Raw genomic sequence first — 22,775 nt, 5'->3', positions numbered from 1 at the left:
GAATTAATTTTCACTCATATATCTTTGGTAAGTGTTAAGGTTTATTCATGGATCACTTTATTTTTATATTAGTATTCCCCAGCCAGATGCCATACAGTATTTGGAAATATATCAGTCCCAGAGAATACAGCCAATGGACAGAAATTATACAGTTGTATACTGAAACACCTGAAAGGTGATTTAATTCTGGCAATGGCTATTTATTCTCTTCTTCACTATCTTGGGTCTGTGATTCACTTTGTTAATAAAACTGTTTTAAGTTGTTAATTAAAATATGCAAATACTCTGAACAGATCAATGGTACTAGAAAAACTCAACAAGTGATTAGAAACAAATTAACAGAATTTAATAGAATTAATAGTACAGTTAAAGTGCACCAATGTCTATATTCTTCAGCAAGTACATATTCAACATTAATCTGAAACAGTATGTTAGTCTACAATTCTTAATGTTTTGATAACATACTACTATTCATTTAATATTACATTTTTAAATTATATGATTAATCTTAAAAAATAGCAAATAACAAATTCTATGGTTACTTACTACCAAATAATCAATTAAATTGTTACCTAAACACTTAATTTCATGGAGATAATCTATGTTGTCATTAGAAGTAAAAAAAATGACTTGACAGCACATATCAATCAATAAAAAATACATTTTTTATAAAAAAAATCTTTGCTGGGTCTTAAACAATCATTTAAAATAATAACTGTTTCCATCAAGTCCCAAATCTCTTTGTCAACTATATAAAGCAAAAGTTAACTTATTTTTGCCCCTCCTTGCACATAACTACTAAGCCTAGCTTTACAGTATAAAACTACGATTTATTTTAAGTCAAAATACTGATGTGTGCAACATATACTGAAATATTGTGTATTTTCTAATTAAAACTGGTAAAAATCCCTCCAAGTATGGATTTTTATAATTAAGTTTCAAATATGTACATCATAAAAAATGTTATTTGTATCACACCTGGTAATTGTGAAAAATGAAAGTAAGTATATTTATAGGAAGTGTATTTAGTAAATATAACCATTTAATAAATTTTATTTGTGCTTGGAGTTTATTACATATAAATACATTGCAGTTGCTATAAATTTTTATATACTCCAAAAAATTCTTGCTTTTTACATTTTTACACCAGCTTATGGAGCAAATTATTTTACTAATATTAAGACCAGCTTCATCATAACATTCACCCACAAAAACTCTCCACACAAATTAAGAAACTGATAACTACCTTAATTACTTTCTTTTTTCTTGATCCTGTGGGATCATGACTGAAGACATCTTTCGATAATCAAAGCAGTTGCAACTGTAATTATTCCTTTACAAAATTTTATTTTAAAAAATAGGAATGTCATGTTACAGACTTAATGAATTTAAGTCCAAGTTGCTTCTTTTAAACCTATTTCGCATACGTAGTTTTCTTTTAAATACAGGGGGTAAAATAAAAGGTTGCTCTAAGTATTAATTACTGTTTCAAACAAAAAAGAAAGGAAGGATATCCATTTGCAAGCAGACTTGTAAGTAATTCCCAAATTTAAGATAGCTATTCTATAGGAATTGTCTAGACAAAATTCTAATCACTAAGCCCAGACAAATCCTAGATATATTCAACTTTACTCTCTTACTAGCAATGTCTTCATTATATCTCTAGCAATCTGTCTATTCCTCAGACGGGTTTCCAGCATCTGAAGCCAAATCTATCTTATTAAATGTTAATAGCCTGCTACTGTAGCATGAAGCCCAACTGTACTCAAAAGACTCTTAGGTGTGCTATTACACACCTGTGGTTAAAACAACGGATGGCTTAGCTAACTTTTATAAAGGCATATGACTGAAACCTAACAACATTTGATATTGTTTCAGAATGCCTCACCAGGTGGCAAATACAATTTAACACTCAAGCACTATTCACGCTGTAGAACTGAAAAGCCTTTAACCTATGCCTCAGCTAGGTTATAAAATTTGTAAGTTATAAAGAAATGCTTTATGGCAGAGTTAGATCATTCACTTTGCATGAGTACTAGTCAAATATATAAGTATCATCTCAGAGTCATTGCCCTTAACAAAATAATATAATTTTAACATTCAGCCTCCAGAGTTGGTCTGTATCTTTTTTGCTAATTTTTCTCTCATTGATTTTGAGCCTCCTGAATGTAAAATGGAATATTACTATACTATAATATACTATACTATACTATAGTATAGTATAGTATATTATAGTATACTATACTATACTATAGTATTAAAACTATTAATACTATTATTATACTATATATATATACTAATAAATAAAACCACTGATTTTGCCAAAATGAGTTTTAAAATGTTAGTTTCAAGTTAAAGTATTTTTAATCATAGTGTTCTGTGTTACCCAAATTTAGGACAGAGTGTTAATCTCTGACAGGCTAATTTATAACCTCTCAATTTGCAAAACAGTCACTGGATCCATAGATAAGGTAGTTCCAGCCAAATCTTGGTGCATCATGCAAACATACTTATTGTGACCCAAATTAACATAAAACAAAATAAGAAGAAAGTCATCTCATTAATTAAAAATGTTTTTCCCCAGATCACTACAAGGAGAAAATAATATAGTGGTGAATATCTTGTATTACTGTAAAATAGTTAGCATTTTTGTTATTCTTCAGCCAAAGAGAAATTAAGCGTATGTATATCTCTTAGCTACAGACATGTCAAACTCACAACATCATGTGACATCATGCAATGTATCAGGACAGTTTTGCCATTGCCAGCAATGGGGTGGGTGCAGCTTCCATGTGATGCATCCGGCCCATGGCCCGGCAGTTTGATACCCATTAACTAGTTTTCTAAAAAGTTAATTATTTGCACTTGTTTTTATAGATGTAACTAGCTTTCACTGGTTTTAGAGACACATGAAGAAAACAGGCAAGCAGAGATCAGAATGGACAATGTTTATTGACAAATTAAATAAGTACTAGATTCAGATAGCATTTATTCAATTTTCTTAAACAATTCAAATGTGAAAGTGCATCTATCATTGGTTAAGGGTATCTACAGCACACCAAGTCATATTTTTGCTCTGGTGAAACTGGGGCCTTCTTTTGCATGCCTACATTTTGGCAGTAGGCAGGGCTGGATGATAGGGCAGTTATAGGCCAAAAGGGCAGAGATGGGGGGGAGATAGGTAGTTGGAGGGAGTTTACCTTACTGAAGGTATTGGGAAGGACCAAGTCAGGAATGTCTTGGATCAGGGTGAGTCCTCAGCTAGCTGTCGGTGAGATCTGGTTAACAACAACAACATTGCAGTTGCTAAGCAGTGAGGTCACTGAAGTCATGCTTTACAACCTTATCACTTAGTAATAGAAATTCTGGTCCCAACTGCAGTCATAACTCAAGTACTACCTATATGCATAACATATGCTGATGCCAGGACCATTAACATTTTATGTTGCCAAATTTAAGTGGTCATTTTAATATTGCTTTCCTGTGCAAAGTTCATACCCCCCTCAATTTCAACCCACAAAATCTGATCTGCCAAATCAGTAAAAAAGTTTAATCATGACACAAGCATCTGTAAATTTTTTATCATGTTTTGGGTTTAAGGTTTGTTTATTTGACCTATATGATTAGCCAAAACTTTGTGTGGCTCACAACAACCCAGGCAAGAATCTGCCTTCCTACCCAACCCTCTGCAATATATCAGCAGTCCCCCTAGGCTCCAAACTCACCTTATCCCAATGGTTAGAGGGGCAAAGCCAGCTTTTTATGGCCTTCCAAATTATTACTTCAGTATCAATGTTTCAAGTTTAATTTCAATTTTTAAAATCATCAAAGATTACTCATAATAGTAATCTTAAATTTTATCAGGCTGATAGACCTTTCTTTTATCAGGTATTCCAGTATAAAGCAGCAGAATGAGAAAATTCGCATTACTTCCTTAGCCACTTAACTTCAGCCACTGGTTTTCCTTGACCCAACATATACAGAGTGTGAGATATGGGAGTTTATAGCAGGTCATATCAGAAGCTATATTTTCCTTTCAGGAGAGACTTGCCTGGGACAGGGACTCGCCTCCGAATATTTGTCTCAACCAGTACTTCAGATGACACAGCCAAGATGTATCTCAAGAGATGCATTTGCAACTGTTATATAGTGCTATATGACAGAATTATTCCCTCTTCTCCCACTCCTCAAATTCAAACCAGAAGTATTACAAAAATGCATCATCCTTTTGTAATTCACATCTAGTCTTCAGTGGAAAACATCTGCTTAGATCTCAGCAGATTTAGACATATCTTGAAATATGAAGTAATAAAATTATTTTACAAAACAACTGTGAGTGAGAAACTCCCTGAAAAAAATATTCCAATGGTGAAAGTAAGAATGTTGATAGGTTTCTACATTATATCCCGGGGGGAGGGGGGAGGGGAAGCAACTGTATATGACGATAAGCAGTTTAGTTCACCATTATGTCACAATTGTGGAATATGTGTTTATTTGTTCATACATTCATACACATATAGTATGTACTCCTAAAACTCTTGTGACTGTTCAATACTTTGTAAACTTCAGTTGGGTGGAGCACTGCATCATAGGGCAAAACTCTGTAAAAAAAACTATCTGAAATAAGCTAATATACAGAATGCCAGGACCATTACTCTGAAGGATATGACATTTGGGGATTATTATTTTTTTACCACTTCAGTGATGCTATACTGCTGCTGTTCAGTGCTATGATGTGCTATGGTCAGCCATGGTCATGTCATCCTTATTTTCAATGTTTCTTAAAAGTTCCCCACAGGTTGTTAGGGAACAGGAAACAAATGGATATAATTGTTGATGCTCCTTGCCATATTCCCAAAATATTTGCATGTGTGAAACTTGCAGGGAGAAAGTAAATCGTCAAAGGTGCCCCTTCCTCAAGTTCCTCTACACTTGTACCACTTCGACCATTTGTGCTGGTGGGAAAGGGAGGGGGGTTTCCAATGCTCACTGCCAGCTTCCCACAAGGAAAGTAAGTGGGGAGGCTGACAGGAAGTTGAAAATCTTTCCCCCACACACTGATTTTCTGCCCACCCTGGCTCACTCTATTTCGCTGTTTAGGTAAAGAAATATCTCTTGGATATTTCTGGACTAATCATAGAATGGCAAGAACAAACAATTAAAACCAGAGCAACACTTTAAAAATATGCTGTTGTTTATGTGATACAAAGTAATTAACAACTGCCTTCAAATGTTATGCCCTATTCATATTATATACTGTATCGTTAAGGATTAGTTAAACTGGTCAATTAGTTGACGTCTCTCAGTTAAAAACACATCATAATTTATATGCAGATAAAAATTTGCAAATTTTTAGATGTCCGGTGTTAACTTTTGTCCCCCTTGGTAACTTTTAGTTGTCAACCCTTAAGCATGTTTTGGCCCTTGGGGATGTGTTGGGATAGGGAGAGGGGGTGCAATTTTCCTCACAGTCCACAGCTCCCTAAATTCCTGCAACCTCCAGCAAAGTGGCAAGCAGTCCCATGGGTCTGCTGAGGAGGAGGAGTGATTTTTGATTCTCCCTGTCAGCTTTCCACAAGCAATGTCAATGGGAAAGCCAGCAAGATGTTGCAGGTCACTCCTGCTCCCACTAAGTGGTTTTTTGAAGATTTGTTTATAGTTAAGAGATGAGATATAGAAAAATTGTATTTTCAGAAAAAATATGTTATTGTGTTAAAAAGAAAGGAATATAAAGCTGGTTTATTTGATTGGGTTTAAGATATATATGTCATTATTTCTGGTAACTATTAGTGGACTTTTGCTGATTAGGACTGATGAGAAGGCTCTAAGAATTTGTTTATAGATAAGAGATGAGATATGGGAAGAAGGTATTTGAAGTTAGTAAAAATAAAAATGATGAACTCCAGGATATAAGAGAAAATTCTTCTTTATTGCTGAGCTTTCGTCAACAAGCTGTTGACATCATCAGAGCAAGGGCTGAATGATAAGGGAGTCAGTACATACACTTGTATGGCAGTTATAATGTTCAAATTGTGGAATGTGGGTGTGGCCTGTCCACGACAAGCTCGCTTGTTTATAATCACAGTGGTCCCGGCTTTGCTGGAAAAGGCCAGTCTCTGGTTGATTTTTAAAAGTCGCGCCTAGCAGCTGCTTGGCGCATATCAGCTGTTAGGCGCGTAAATCTCGTCGCGCCGCGTGTAGTCATGCGCTGGCTGACAGGCTCTTCATTTGAAGTAGAGTCAAGGAGGTCATCTCGTTCCCTTGCGTGCAGTCATCGCAGGCTTGATTCTGCTGTGGAAGGGAGCAGATGTCCTCATGGAGTGTGTAAGCAATTCGCTCTCCTTCGTGTTTCTTTGCCTGGTTGCTGTAAAATCGGCTCTGTTGTGTAGTTTGACTTGTCGGATCTTAAGACTCTTTTAGTGTGTGGTTGTTGTGTGCATCTGACTTGTTTTGCATGGTTGTTTGTTGTGTTAGAATGAAAGTAATTGTTGTAGTTGTCAGTTGTGATTTTGTGGGATGTTTGATCTGGCTTTTTTGTTTTATTGTGCATGGTGGGACAGATTTCAGTTTTGATTGTGGTCTCAATATTCTGTTGTTGTTTGGGTGTTGTGTGTTGTTGTTTTGTTGTGTGTGGTTATTTAGTGAAGTTGCAAGATTTGTGTCTTGGGTGTTGTGGTCAGAAGTGGTGTTGTCTTTCTGTGTAGAAGTGTCAGATGGTGTGTTGGTTATGCAAGTTATCATTGTTGTGTTAGAATTTTGTCTGTTGTTTAGTTCAATTGGAATGGATTGTGTTATAATAATCTCATCTGTTGTGTTGATATGGTGTTTGACAGGTGGGTGGAGTGGTGTGTTTGCGTCTTTGTTGATTGTATTTAAGCGCTTGGATGTTTTGTGTTGTTATAAATGCCTTCTCAGAGTTTGGTATGGTGGTAATAATTTAATATGTCTATTAATTGAATTATTATCAGACAACCAAGCCTCTTTCAATAGACGGCCACCTTGAGTGAGGTCTTGAGAGATGACTATAGCTCCTTTGAAATCAAAGGACTTTACATTCTAAAGTAATGCGCTTCAAAGAACCATTATCCAAGGACAATTTATTATCTACAAAATCAACTGCAACAAATGCTCTTGCAATTATATCGGAGAAACATCCAAAAGACTAAAATTTTAAACTGTAATAAAGTATTATTTAAAAAAGGGTGGAGAGACAGTTCAGAATAAAGGTATAAGTATGAAATATGTGAGCCAGAAAACTACATGAAACATATATATTTCTATAAAATATATATTTAGCATTAATGTCCCTCCTACTAAGCTACAACTGGGGAATACAGATAATTCAATTATATAAGAAAAATCTGCCTCTAAAAATTATGACTGCTTCAAAAAATCTAGAAGAATAGATGAAAGGAGATAGCTCAACAAATAATACAGCCTCTTAGATATCACAAATTGTAAAAGAAAAACATGAAGAAATCCATGCATATGATTTTAACATATCTTTAACACAGCATGTAACCTGACCCCGCTTCTAGTTGTTTGCATATTTAGTCCAAATTTGCAAATAAATAGACAAGTCAATATAAATAAATGCTGAACCAATAAATTGGAAAGGGAACATTTAAGCCTTCCAGTCCAATAGCTAACAGAAGGTGACAGATGGATAAAATGATTAAACATATGACTGAGAAATAGTTATAATCTTTTTCCCTTGGAGTTTGGAGGAAGATACAAGAGAATCAGCTATCCTTGATTTGAAAATAAACATTATATATTTTATTTACTTAGACAAGAAAACTGGAGTAGCAAGAACATTTTGTGAAAGTAACCACGTAATGCTGAATTTTAATAAAAAGGGGAAACTAAAGCTGAATAAAATTGAACACATATCAGAGATTAGAAAACGCATTTTAATCCATTCAGGAATTGGATTCAGTGCCTAAATGGCCTCATCCAAGCTACTAGGACTCATCTATATACTACTAAAACTCTTTGTGTCTGTAACATTTAACTGGATGGAACAGTGCATCATAGAGGCAAAACCTTTTGAAGCAAGGTACCTCAAATGGCAAATTTACTGAATATGCCTAAAATTTTGGACCCATGAGGCCCATGCAATTGAAATTTGACGAATTTTATAAAATATTTTATGTTCTTAAAAATTAGAATTCATAAAGCGCTTTATTGCATACTATAAAATGTCATAAAATATCTCTTGTGGTTAATTCCTGGTGTCTGATAATTCAACACAGGCTATTTTCAAGACAGATACATCTGAATATCTCCCTACATCTTTATGAACCTTTACAGTGAAGTATATTACCAGCTCTGACATTATTGAAGGCATTAAGGAATTTGGTGAGGAATTCTCTCTGAAATGATGAACCAAGCATCACAGGTTATTTAGTCATAAATATATTTAATTTTATCTATCTCTGAATGAAATCAAATTTTGTTCTGGCCCACCCACTACAGTATATAGTGCAGTCGCAAGTATGCCAATTAAAATGTGGGTATCAGACTTGGAAAAAATGGTAAACAATTGAAATAATCAGCATCAGAATAGAAGTTTGTAAAACATATACATACCTTGTTTGAACGTAAAGATACTCGTCCTCCACAACGTGCACAAAATTTAGTTTGGCAATATGAACAGTTATGGCCACAGCCATCAGCAAATTTTGTTTTGTGACAAATGCCACAGGTTGGAGCATCACTCTTCTGTTGCTGCTGCTGCTGCTGTTGCTGCTGCTGTGATTCTTCACCCATTTTCTTCACCTGTTCTTTATACATTTCAAACTGTTGGTGTAGTTTCCTGCACCAAAAAGAATTGTAGGTAAATATTTATATGTATGTAAGAGTAAAAAAATGTAAAAAGATATATTGAGTTTCTTTTTTAAAAAGTTAGGATGCATTATCCTAATAAAGGTAACATTGGTTTTTGTTTACATATGATGAATTAACAGAGTGTGGTCATCGCCTCCACGTGGTACTTCCTCCCTTGAAGGTAATGACTAAAATCTTAAAGCAATAAATATGCACCATCCTCACCTATTATCTCTATTATGAGAAGCTAACCTACATGGAACAGAAAGTAGATTATGAGGGGATGCATCCATTCTATGGAAAAAATAAAATTTTCTAAAGAAGAGAATAAGTACATGACATTCAAAATGCCCAAATATGGCATTTTCATGAATGAAAAGGAATGGCAAGAGACTTGAAACCTGAGATACCCCACCATGCAGACAATTAGATCTCTACCCTATCATTAATACGGAATGGAATCAGCCATAAACGAAGGATTACCACCACAAAACTATTCCCTCTAGTCCCCAAAGCTGACCCAGACATATACCAGGAGGGGATGCTGTGATGCTTGACTCAAGCTTGCTGAATTTCTATCCATACAACTGACCTTAAAAATTACAGAACTGATTTCTGAAATAAGAGCATTAAAAAGTAAAAAAAGAATAATAACTTGTAAAACTACAAAAGCTGAAAGGAGAAATGGTAAAATACAAGGGATTGATGAATGTAGGTTATCTGTTTAAGAAATTGGGTAAATATACGTAAGGATAAAAATACTTAAAATTCTACTGAAATAAAGTATATAGAATGTTTCAGTAACATTAGACAATTTCAGTTTCTGTAACAACAGCTCTATGAAAACAATTACACATAACAGGCTCTGAACAAATACCGGTAACTCATAATTAATGAAAGAAAATAAATTACTTTGTATGTCATTTTTCTTGTCCTTTTCATTCACAATGTACAAAGATGAATAGGTTTCTTGTATTTTATTAATCTGGGAAGTTTGATCTAGCCTGGCAATGTTCCATCTACCAAGTATATTTTTATACCTCATAGCAAGACTAAAAATTAACTGTGGAGAAAAGACCCATATGGCCAGTAAAATATAAGAGAAACAGAAGTAATCCTACAAGACAAAGGTTAATTTCTACCAGGCGTTCATATGAACTGTTTTTTTAGTCTATACTTCATACTGTAAGCTTTCTCTGAATCAATATATTCAGTAAAATCAGTATATTTTATTCTTGTTGATAACGCATTCACTGAATATTCTTTAGTTTCCACAACTTCATTATTAACTACTTCAGAATACAGGTAGTCCTCAAATTACGTCCATCCATTCAGTGTCCATTCAAAGTTATGGTTCACTGAAAAAAATGAACAGACGATCAGTTTCTGAAATTCCAGCCATTGCAGCACTAATCACAATCCAGGCTTTCAGTTGCCCAGCTTGCTATTACATCATAAGGAGCTACAATCATGTGATCACCTCCCATTCACAATCTGCATTGGTTACCAAAGAAATCCTGGGTGTGTTTCAAGGGGCTTGATGTCACCTAGAAAGCTCTTCCTGCCATGGGTTGACTCTCTGATGGAGAATCTTTCTCCTATTGTTTCTGTCCATCTTCTAAGTTCTTACAAATTAACATGTTCCAATTCCTATCCATTAAGCAATGCTATCTGATGGGATTTGAAGGGGTGCCTTCTCTGTTACACCACCTGCCCTTTGAAAAAGTATCCCCCCACCCCAGGGTTTAAATAGCCTTTACCCCGCTGTGCTTTAAGTCTTGAAGATAGGTGAAATGTGAATGGATACACTTACACAATGTAAATGTTGTTGGGGTTTGTCAATTCCCCTTGGCCATAACCATATTTTTTTTTACTTTTTGCTTATTTTTAAGTGTTTTTAATTTGCATGACCCCTAGAACCATCATTAGTTGGGTGGCTTTATCATTTTAATAGATAAATATATATGAAAATGTAAAGACACAGCTATTGGGAAGATAGTAACCATATTAGTAAATATAAATTAACATTCTGTAAGATGTCCTCATATTATGAAAATAAAGTGCCCAATAATATATTAATCTATTTTAACATTGAAATATAACAAGCCCAGACATTATAATAACAGGAATTAGAAAGAGATCATTCCACATCATTTACATATTCATGAGAGTGCTAAATTATTAAGCAAGTTGTATCCTTTTACTGCTGCAACAGTATTATTCTTACTTGATGGTTTCTCCTTTAAATGAATAGAAGGACAGACAATGGTAGGTGTGCTAATGTAGTCAGGAATCAGAAGCATTTACCACTCCATCATCTCACCTTACAATGTTCACATAAACTTTCTATAGAAAAAATAAACTTTGGACTAATCTATACATGAAAGAATATTGATAGTGATAAAGACAGTGATGACAGACTACCAGAATTAGTACTATTTGTCATATAATGATTTGGGGGCAACAGATCTTAACTGTCTCTATAAAAAAAGCTTCAAATAAAAGAATAGGGCAGAGGTACTAGCAATAAACACCAGCATACATATGAACAGACCTATTAAGCTAACAAACATGCTACACCACACATTGTTCACAATGATATTTCCAACACACACAAACCCTGTTCAATTTTTGTCAAAGCTTTGACTTTATCAAATAACATTGTATATTTAAATGGCCAAATCATTCAATCTATTTCCTCTTTTTAGCAGATAACTGCTCTATTTGAAATCTGTTCAAAACATATGAGAGAAAGAGATAATAGCCAGTTTCCCAACAAAGGCACTTATTGGTCTACTAAATACTAAATCCACAAACAGTGCATATAATTCAGAGGACAATACTAGATTTTATCAAATCCAGCAGAACATACAGACATCAGGGAACATACATTACATATGAAGCAGCCCATCAAAATTTTCACAGTCCATAATCAGCAGCATGGAAACCGTTAGTCAATATCAGAAGCATCAAATCAATTCTTCCATAAATTCATATAGTTCTATTAAAATTCCAAAATGTTTAATCATAAATTAATTTGACTTGAGAAAAAATGAGAACTCAAAAAATGATAGAAGTAAAGCACTTTTTGTTGCCATACATCAGGGGTGTCAAACTGCCAGCCCGCAGGCCGGTTGCATCATGCGGAGGCTGTGCCCACCCCAGCTCCAACAATGGAAAAAAAAGTTGTGATACGTCACAACACGTCACGTGATGTGGCAAGTTTAATACCCATGCCATACATTATATTCTTAAGAGGCTCTTTTCCAAATGACATTGTTGTCTGAAGTGTAATAAAAATATATCTTTGTAGCATTAAGAATTTTTTTCCTGTTTATCAGAGGTTTTAAAATATTTACATTTCAAGGAAATCCTGCCCTCTTCTTTTCAGGTTTTATTCAATAGATTTTGTAATTCAACTGGCATTGTTTTATTTGGCCTGTAACCCTCTAGTTTGTTCTTAGATTTGACTTAATTTTCCCTCTATAGAAATATCAGCAACTTATTTATCTTCCTATCTGATTTCATGACTTAATCAATTTCTCTTTTATTCTAGGAAGAATTTCCAATTTTTAAATTACTTCTATCTCAGTACATGCAAAGCTTTATTCCAACCTGTACTTAATCATTTTTAGGAAACATTTCTAATTTTTAAATCAGTTCTACCTCAATACATCAAAGCTTTATTCCAACCTGATTCTCTGAAAGACTTAAATAATTGTATAAACAGAAAATCTTATTTCAGTAGCTTTAATTTTAATCAGTAGTTATTAATTCAATCTGCCTTTTTTTACAATGGATTTTAGGAGGTATGTATGCAAATCCATACACAAATACAGACACACAAACACACACACACAAACAAGTGTGTCAAAAGTACATTTTTATTGGGGAAATAGAAATGCCCCAGACTTGTTTCAGCTGTATTTGACGACTTGCCAACTTTAAGTTGAAATGATGAGGAAACTGGGCATCGTATTTTTGCCCTATGTATTCTTCCTGGGAGGATGGATTGAATTAAATGAGAAGCATTTCCTTTCAAATTAATATGTAGTTGTTATTTGATTTATTATTAGCTATTCCAAGGGTTTAAAGGTAAAGGTTCCCCCGCACATGCGTGCTAGTCATTTCCAACTCTAGGGGCCGGTACTCATCTCCGTTTCAAAGCCAAAGAGCCAGCGCTTGTCTGAGGACGTCTCCGTGGTCATGTGGCCGGCATGACTAGACGCCAAAGGCACATGGAACGCTGCTTTTTGAGGGATGTGGTGGCTCAGTGGGTTAGGATGCTGAGCTTGTCGATCAGATGGTCGGCAGTTTGGCAGGTGGAATCCCGAGTGCCGCGTAACAGAGTGAATGCCTGTTACTCATCCCAGCTTCTGCCAACCTAGCAGTTCAAAAGCACATAAAAATGCAAGTAGAAAAATAGGGACCACTACGGTGGGAAGGTAACAGTGTTCCGTGTGCCTTTGGCGTCTAGTCATGCCGGCCACATGACCACGGAGATGTCCTCGGACAAGCACTGGCTCTTTGGCTTTGAAACAGAGATGAGCAACGGCCCCTAGAGTTGGAAATGACTAGCACGCATGTACGGAGGAACCTTTACCTTTATTCCAAGGGTTTAGCATTAAGACAGACATCTAGAAAAAAATGAGTAATATATGTGATGGTTGCCAAATCTGGTATATTCAAGGTTTTGGGATTATAATTCCCAGTTTTCCTAGTCCACAGTGCACCAGATTGAAAAACCAATAGATAGATAGATAGATAGATAGATAGATAGATAGATAGATAGATAGATAGATAGATAGATATAGATAGATAGACAGACAGACAGACAGACAGACAGACAGACAGACAGACAGACAGATAGATAGATAGATAGATAGATAGATAGATAGATAGATAGATTTGTTCGAGCAACATAATCTTTATGGTATAGTTATTCTTTTACCCAAACCAAATTTCAGAATATTTTTAATTAAATGCACACTTACTTATTATATATAGCACTAATACTGAAGAACTAGGGAAAGAATTATTTTCGCTATAAAATGTGATAAATAAATATTAAAGGAAGAGTGTTCATGTGTCTCAATTCAAATATTTATAGATACATTTTCTGAATAAATACCTCAGTGCTGTTGTGCAAAAGTATCTGGAAACTCATTGTTGCATTCTAAACATCTGGAAGGTTTGGATCTCAGGGATTGACACACCTAACCATCTGCCTGATTTGAATGAACTGGAGCAGGACAAAGGCCCTATCAGGCCAGTGAATCGGTTGTAAAGCGATTTGAGAAAGATAGTAACCACTGCTAGCAATATTTTTATCAGCAACGTATTTACTGTATCTACTGTCTTATTTTCTGTATGTCTAGAATGGTTCAAATAACTATACCTTGTGCAAAACTGAAATTAAAAAAAATTAAGTGGTACCTTGTACTCTTTAATTGGTTCCAGGAAGCATGACAAGTACCAAAAATGATGAGTACCAAACAATTTTTCCCCATAAAAAACAATATACAGTGGTACCTTGGTACTCATTAACTAGTTCCAGGAGGCACAAGTACCAAAAGTGATGAGTACCAAACAAAATGTTCCCATAAAAAACAATGTAAATAATTTTAATGCATTCCCGAACCAAAGACAATGTGCATTTTTAATGCAATAAGTAAAAAGATAGGGTTGTATACCATTACTTTACATGAGAAGTAAACCTAAAATTTAATAAATACTTAGATTGAATAAAATAAAAGTACTTTACCTTTACTGAGAAGAGTCCATGTCCTAATGGGATTGTCATGTTCCAGTGCACACACATGAACTCATAGGGAGTTTTAAAAACTTTATGAAGACAAGTCCCACTCCCACCAACTGCAAAGTTCCCATGAATCCAAGCCTACTCAGCTTAGGCACAGGGTTGTAAAGTCTATAGGCAAAGGCACAAGACAAAGTCCACACACACACAAACCAAAATCCAGGCACAATTCAGGCACAATAAATCCAAATCAAGGTACAAGTCCAAAGTCCTAGAAGCAGATCCAAAATTCAAACATGCAGTCACACAAAGCACAAATCTGAAGTAATAAAAACTGGAGTCATTGAACTGGAGCACATGCATGGCAGAGAAAATGGACAGCTGTGCATTGGGCTAAATAGGCGCATATCAGTGTAACTCATTAGAAGGGATGAGGCTGCCTCCTTACGAGTAGCCTTGCTGACCTCCATTGTTCTCCCTCAGTTCAGCCCTATGCATCCTAGGATATGGTGGAGGAGGCAGCCCTTCTCATACCCGCTGACCAGGTGAAGCTACGATCCTTCTCCATGCCACACTTCTGACTGGATCTCCAAGCCTTCCAGCTGCATCTGCATCTGCATCTCTCTCCTCTCCAGCCAGGCACTCATCTGGTTGTTCTGCTGACAGCCGCTCTGAAGTTCCTGGCCTCTCCTCTTCCTCTGACCCATTCACTCCCTGCCCAGAGTGAACAGAGACTCAGCATCTTCCTGATGCTTCCTCTTCCTTTTCATCTGGGAAAGCTGTTACAGGGATGGTGGGAACACAATGGTGAGGAGGAGAGAGTACATGGAGTGTTGCTTGAAAGAAGAGTGTCCCTCCTATAGAACATCAGATACTTGCACTTCAGGTGTTCTTTCTCTTTTCGGCTTTTTTCAACCTGCACCACAGGCTCTGACACATTCTTTGTCACCTTCACTGAAAACATATCCAGTGAGAACTGTTTCTATCTTCTTTTCAGAATTCCTCAAAAATGTTTGGTCATTGAATAAATTCACCTTTCTGCTTGTCCTAGCTTTGTCCAGATGGTACTTCTCCACAAAGTTTTGAACTTCTGCCCGTTTTGCACACATTTCTTTTATCAAGGAACTGGGGACATCCTCCCTTATCTCCTCCTCACCTGAAGAAATCTCTTTAGCCTCCTCTTGTTGCTGCTCCTTCTGTAGTTCCTGCAGCTACTCAGGCTGAGCACAATGTTCACCCACTAACTGCTCAACATCAGCAGCACTGACCTCCAGACCCATGGATTGGCCCAAAGATACAATGTCCTGCACAACTGTCAGACTCAAACCCTTCAAAGTCTCTGAGTCACAGCTTCTGGCCACAAATTCTTCCATCCCAAATTCATTGTCCTACAAGAGACTTCATTCCAGGCCTTTTTAATAAGATTAAGGCAGTGCAGGATATTGAAATACTCCTTCCAGAATTCTGTGAAGGTCAACTAGGTGCCAGAAGTGGTCTCGAAGGCCTCTGGAAAGGTGCCTTGGTGTACAATATTTTGAAGTTTGAAATGACCCGCTGGTCCATGGGCTGGATGAGAGAAGTAGTATTGTGAGGGCAGAAATCTTATAGTGATGAAGCTGAACTCCTCCAGTAAGTCATCTTCCAAGCTTGGAGGGTGGGAAGGTGCATTGTCCATTAATAGGAGAGCTTTCAAGGGCAAATCTTTCCCCAGCAAATATTTTTTTACTGGAGAAATACTTTGGTAGTGGGAATATGGCAAGGAGCATCAACAATTATATCCATTTGTTCCCTGTTCCCTAACAACCTGTGGAAAAATTGCCTTGCAAGTTAAATTTGCTGTTTGCCTCCACATCACATGGACTTTGCTTTTTATGGCATTATGCTTCGCGAAAATGTGCAGGTTTTCACTATGATAGACTAGTAGAGGCTTCACTTTTAAGTCCCCACCAGCATTTTAATGAAGGACAGGCTTACTCTATTGTTATGTGGGAATGCTAGTGGGGACTTAAAAATGAAGCCTCTACTATATCATAGTGAAAACCTGCGAGTTTGTGACCTTGGTAATGTTTTCTCCTCTTTTGTGTTGTAGGCTCTACTTGGCTTTTTTTTTTCTTCAAAAACGTTCAGTCTCATCACAGTTAATAACTTGTTGGGGAATAAAACCCTCAGACTCTATGTAGTCATGAAATTCACAGACAAATTCATCAGCAGCCTTTTTAATAGCACTCACTGCCTTGCCATACTTTACAAAACTATGGATGCTGGTCCTCTTTTTAAAAATATGAAACCAGCCATGACCGGTCTTAAAAACTTCAATACTCTCACCACTTGGTCCCAGTTTGAGTTTCAAGAGATTGGCATGCAACAATTTTGCTTTTTTTTAAATCATGCCTTCTGACACACTGTTGCCCACTAACTGCTTCTTGTTTTCCCAAATTAATAACAGCTTTTCAACTTCCTCAAGTGTTTGGGAATGCTGCTTTGTTACTGCTTTAACTTCTTTTGCAACACCAGCCTTTTTAACTGCTTCTTTATTCTTAATGATGGTGGAGACTCTTGTTCTGTACATATCATATTCCCTAGCAAGATCAGTAAAGCAAATACAACTCTCATATTTGCCTATTCTTTCTTTCTTTCTTTCTTTCTTTCTTTCTTTCTTTCTTTCTTTCTTTCTTTCTTTTTTTCTTTCTTTCTTTCTTTTTTGGTCAGCAGTAGTGCGAAGTAATCTTCTGCTCAGCACTACCACTGCTCATTTTCTTAGGACCCATTATTAGAAAAAGAGTGCAAAAATACACAAAATGACCACAGTAGCTAAAATAAGATTTCCTGGAGATATGCATAGGGCAAGAGCTATCACATGACTAATGGGTGGCCCTTTGTTTTGGCTGGAAAGAGCAGCAAGTCAAGAGGCAGCCAACAATGACATGTTCTAGCTTGTGTGTCAAACGCCAAACAAATGACAAGTACCAAGACACATTTTCGCATCAAGTACTAAATTTGATGATTTTCAAAGCAATTGAGTACCAAGGTACCACTGTACAAGACATAATGAGTACCCTTGTTGAGTTTCCACTTGAATTAAATGGATCTAAGTCAAAACAATTGTCTTCAGTTTCTTGTTGAGGGACAGAGAATAAATTTGGAAAACAAAATTAATTAAAAATAGGTTTGTCAGAAACATTTTTAACAAAAATATTCCATCAAGTAAAATTCTTTGCAAACATCTAGTAACAACTAGGCTGTTGGAGAGTTTGTTAACTTGGAAATTAGATTGCAATTAATAGCTGAGATTTTACATGTAGGTTAAATCTTTTTTGTCCAGGGGGAATACATTTTTCTCTAAACAAATTACATGTATTCACTATTTAATATATAACTGAAGATAGCAAGTTTGCATCTTGATTGAGCACAAGATTGTTTTATTTCAACAATTATTATTCTGAAAAAAACCAAAATACTGCTAATGCATTATTATTTATATTTTCTTCAAAACTAATTATAAACCACTGATTAACAAATAAAAATATAACCTCTAAAACTAGTAGAAAATAATTTGGATTTCTTAACCTTTATTTAGTAAATTAACTTCATTAGTTTATCTCCTTCTCAAATCTTAATGGGACAAGTAAAGTGAAAGCAATATCACACTCAAAATTCCCATCAGCAACTTAAATAGTAGGGTGTTGAAAGAAAAACCATATATAGGATCTTTCCATAAGACTGGAAATCTCAACCCATACATAGATAAACAAGAGTTTGTTCAAACTTTCACTTCATATAGATCTCTCAGGATAAATAGTTATAAACCTGTTCCTTGTGTGTTTAGTATTCATATGGATTTTATCTTAATAGGGCAGCTTCATACATTAAATTAAAAAGAATTATAATCACATGCTGAATTCTTCACTTAGAATCTACCTGACAATTGGGAAGTTATGCTTCTTGTAATTAAACATATAATATGTATTATTATGCTTATTTAATTATATATTGCATTCCGGGAGAATGACATTTTACAAAATATATGGAACAAGAAAAGAAACATTATGGAAAAAATGAAAAAGAAAAATCTTAATTTTATATATATTGAAGTTTTAAAAATGCAGGAACTAGAGAACTGTTCTGGAAATATTTTAAAGATTTTGAGAGTGACAGAGAGTAGACAGGAGAGAGAAGTATTAGAGTCCTAAAAGGTGACCCCAAGTATAAGCAGCAGCAAGGTTAAAGGAAGCTTAAGAGTTGTAGAAGGCTGAAAATGGTGGTATTGAATATGCAAAGGTACTAAGCAATGGTATATTGAAATATAAAGATCAATCAACAAGTACAAGGCGAAGACATGGAAAGTGTTAAAAGAACATACAAAATGCTTATACAGAATTCATAGCAGTCCGAATGATTACAAAAATGAAGCTTTTAAAGTGGAGTGCAAGACAGATAAAAAGAGACCAAGAAAGTTATCATCTCTTAACCAGCAGGCATTTTAACACATCGCACCAGCTAGTTCAAGGTTTATTTTTAGTCACTTAAAAGAATTCTTATCCAAGCAGTTTACAGTTTCTGTTTTGCAACATCACAGTCAAAATATCACTAAGGTCAGTTGATTTCAACTGGAATTGTTAGTAGACTAGTTGGAAACATCAAATATTTTAAATAAATAAATATTTAATATTGAATTTTTCAATATTATTATAGTTTGTATAGATAAAAAACATGGTTAAAATTTAAATTCTAATTAGCACATGGGCTGCGAGAATTTAATATAAAAATATACATGTTAGAAATTTTCAAGAAAATTGTACATAATAAAGGTAAAATGTTTTGTCTCTCCCCAAAATCATGGAACAAACCATTTTCAATGCCTGGATAACTCTAATAAATTAGTAGAAATGTCTGACAAAGTTATATTTTCCTCTCTTATCTTCAGGTATTATTCTGTTAGTATTGAAACAATAGCAATTTATGTGCTAAAATATTTAAGAGATGAATATAAGCAATACATAGTCTAATCCATACCATCCTGTTAAAACCTCCAAAACTGAAAGATACTTTTAAAACTTTAGAAACTACAAGATACACTTTATGCCCTGCTTTAAAAATGATTGATGTTCAGCTCTTTTAAATATAAGGTAAAAGGTAAAGGTTCCCCCGCACATGCGTGCTAGTCGTTTCCGACTCGGAGCCGGTGCTCATCTCCGTTTCAAAGCCGAAGAGCCAGCGCTTGTCCGAGGACGTCTCCGTGGTCATGTGGCCGGCATGACTAGACGCCAAAGGCGCACGGAACGCTGTTACCTTTTTTTTATCCCATTTATATCCCGCCCTTCTCCGAAGACTCAGGGCGGCTTACAATCTAAAGCACAAATCAATGTGCTTAGCAATAGCCTTCATTCTATGTATATGCCTGCTTATTAGGGCTTTTGCCCCCCCCAGCGGCGTTATTACAAAGTCAGCTTATTGCCCCCAATAATCTGGGTCCTCATTTTATTTATTTATTTATTTATTTATTTATTTATTTATTTATTATTTAAACTTGTATACCGCCCTATTCCCGTAGGACTCAGGGCGGTTTACAGGGAAAAATTAAAAATACATACATGGAAGGATGGAAGGCTGAGTCAACCTTGAGCCTGGTGGGATGCGAACCTGCACTAATTGCAGGCAGCTGGTGTTACTTAAGGAGGCATTAGCCTACTGCTCCACCAAGGCTCCCACCGTAGTGGTCCCTATTTTTCTACTTGCATTTTTACATGCTTTCGAACTGCTAGGTTGGCAGAAGCTGGGACGAGTAACAGGAGCTCAATCTGTTACGCGGCACTCGGGATTTGACCCGCCAAACTGCCGACCTTCTGATCAACAAGCTCAGCGTCCTAACCCACTGAGCCACTGCATCCCTTCTTTTAAATATACACCTATATATTTACTTTGCAATTTCTGTTACAATCACTGTATTTTTTAAAGGAATTAGTTTCTTCCTTTCTCCTCAAGGGATAGTCATTTATAAATGTAACTTTCAATGTGTTCTGTATGAATGCAAAGAGCACCTTGCACTCCCATCAACCAAATTCACTGCACCAATGAAAATTTGAAAATCAAAATTGGTTATTTAGTATAGTTTGACACCTGCTAACTAATTAGTATATAACACTGTATTCGGTGGAATTTACTTCCCAGAAAAACTGCATTGAGATTTCAGCCTCAATTTAAAAGATGTTGTTTTAGAATTATAACTTAAACATACCCTTTGGTATGTCTCAATGTTAGAGTGATACTAAATCTACACACAGTAGCTTACTTACGTCTGGGGCTCCTTTTCATTTTGTTGTTTTTGCTGTGGCTGAAGAACGTTATTTACCAGCTCAGTGAACCCACTAAAGGGAAACCACCTGTTCAAATAAGCAAATAATGTGACTGAATAATCAAATGAAATCATAGTAGTATATTTTTTTTCTCATCCAACTATAACCATCATCATTATGTAAATGCAGGAAAGCTACAGCCAATGGAAATGTTCACTGCAATTAAATCAGCCACAATTAGGATTGAGGGGAGAATAGTTTTAAACCAGAATAATCCGCAAGCAGGTAGCAAGAAACCACATCCAACTGAAATGTGGATGAAATAACACACTGAAAGCAGCTCTTACAAGCCAATCGGAAAGCAGATAACTAACTCCAGCCTATCTGGTATTAGTTTAAAACCATCAAAGGTGCAGAAAGCAGAAAATGGTAAAGGTAGAGAAGTAAAGCCCACTGCACTTGTGTGTGTGTGTGTTTTTTTTTTACTTACTGTGTCACTGGTTGTTTTTGTTCTTCTTTACCCCTAAAAAGATAAGTGCACAACTGAGTGCAATATATAGGACATAAATCCTATCACCTTTTCTATATGTCTCATATCTGAGTGACATCAGAAAAATATTTTTATTTAACTACATCTTGCATCCAAACCAGTTTTCCACTAGACAAAAATATTAATGCAGTATCATAAAAACATAAAATATACAATATCTCTAAGAAATAGTATACTATGGTCCATATCTAATGTTTTTACAGAATTACTTGAAATACTGAGATCTTAAGAAGTAAATTACAATCTCCAATACTTAAATTTGTAGTTTGAGTAACTGAAAAGCATATAAAAAGCAATTCACTATATACAGTAGTAAACTAAATCAAACAATAAACTTCAAAAACACTGTTAATTGATATACATGAGGTAATCACTACCTCCAAAATTAGTTCACTTTTCAAATATTATATGTGATAAAATAATTATTTAATTTGCTTATAGCCTTCCCCATAAGATTCAGTTTTAAATCCATAAGATTCAGAGCTTTGAAGATCTGACTTTTCTCTCAGCATGGAGGCAGCATGCTGGATGAGCCTTTCTATAACAAACGGAATACTGAATGTTTGCAGATTGGCCTCAGTTTACAGCATGTTCTCCTCTGTGCTATTTTTACCTGATTGGTTTTGGTTTTAATCCTGTATTAGCTGCCAGAATCAAAGTTGGAAAGTTGGAAAGTCATACAAAATGAATACGTGAACAGCAAAATGAGGCTCTCGTTTAAAATATCAAAAGTCAAAACAAGTTTCAAAATGTGACCAACTGCCAAATAGATATCAAAATGCACCTCTGATGTGTTTTCAGCTGGTAGGTTTATGAATTTCACAGGTTCTGACTACGTCTGAGATTTTTCTAGCAGTTATACTCTTGATTACACCTTGACCTCTGGGGTTTGGCATCTCCTTGTTATCTATGCATCAGTTGGCTGGTTGAACATGTTGTTTGTTTCCTCTTTGTACAAGTGGTTGGAAATGCCCTTTACCTCCTGTTTGACTGGTGCTACACATGCCTTTTCTGGCAGTTCTTTGGTTAATTGGATGGATCTCCTGCTTTACAGATATATTATAGTAAATACTCTTCAGTGTTCATTTGTTTCAACATTTCACTTCACTGTATGTTATCAAAGGATGAATTGTTGCACATGGTTGCTCTGCATAACTTGGGGTTCACCTTGCTGTATCCTTTACTCTTCTTATTGCAGCTAACCATCATGTTCTCCTTTGCTCCATTACCCAGCTATGAGCATTTCTTACTTGGAAAGTACATACTGTATAGGCTCTGTAGCCAAATAGATGGCTTTAAAGGCCTATATTAAGATTCATGCCATTCCATCATTCATATAGTATCT

At 35.6% G+C, this 22,775-nt stretch overlaps 1 protein-coding gene across 1 annotated transcript in view; it reads right to left on the bottom strand.

Annotated features, from left to right (window-relative positions):
* RIMS2 (regulating synaptic membrane exocytosis 2) overlaps nt 1-22,775 on the bottom strand; it is a gene marked incomplete at both ends in the record, with an annotated part of 276,924 nt that overhangs the window by 219,762 nt on the left and 34,387 nt on the right. Inside the window, 3 exon segments of the mRNA XM_083359700.1 lie at nt 8,593-8,818; nt 20,881-20,967; nt 21,371-21,403. Of these exon segments, the coding sequence (XP_083215826.1) occupies nt 8,593-8,818; nt 20,881-20,967; nt 21,371-21,403 (346 nt within the window).

Source organism: Vipera ursinii, assembly GCF_947247035.1.
Source record: "Vipera ursinii genome assembly, chromosome: 3".
NCBI lineage: Eukaryota > Metazoa > Chordata > Lepidosauria > Squamata > Viperidae > Vipera > Vipera ursinii.
This window is presented reverse-complemented; position numbering and strand designations above follow the sequence as displayed.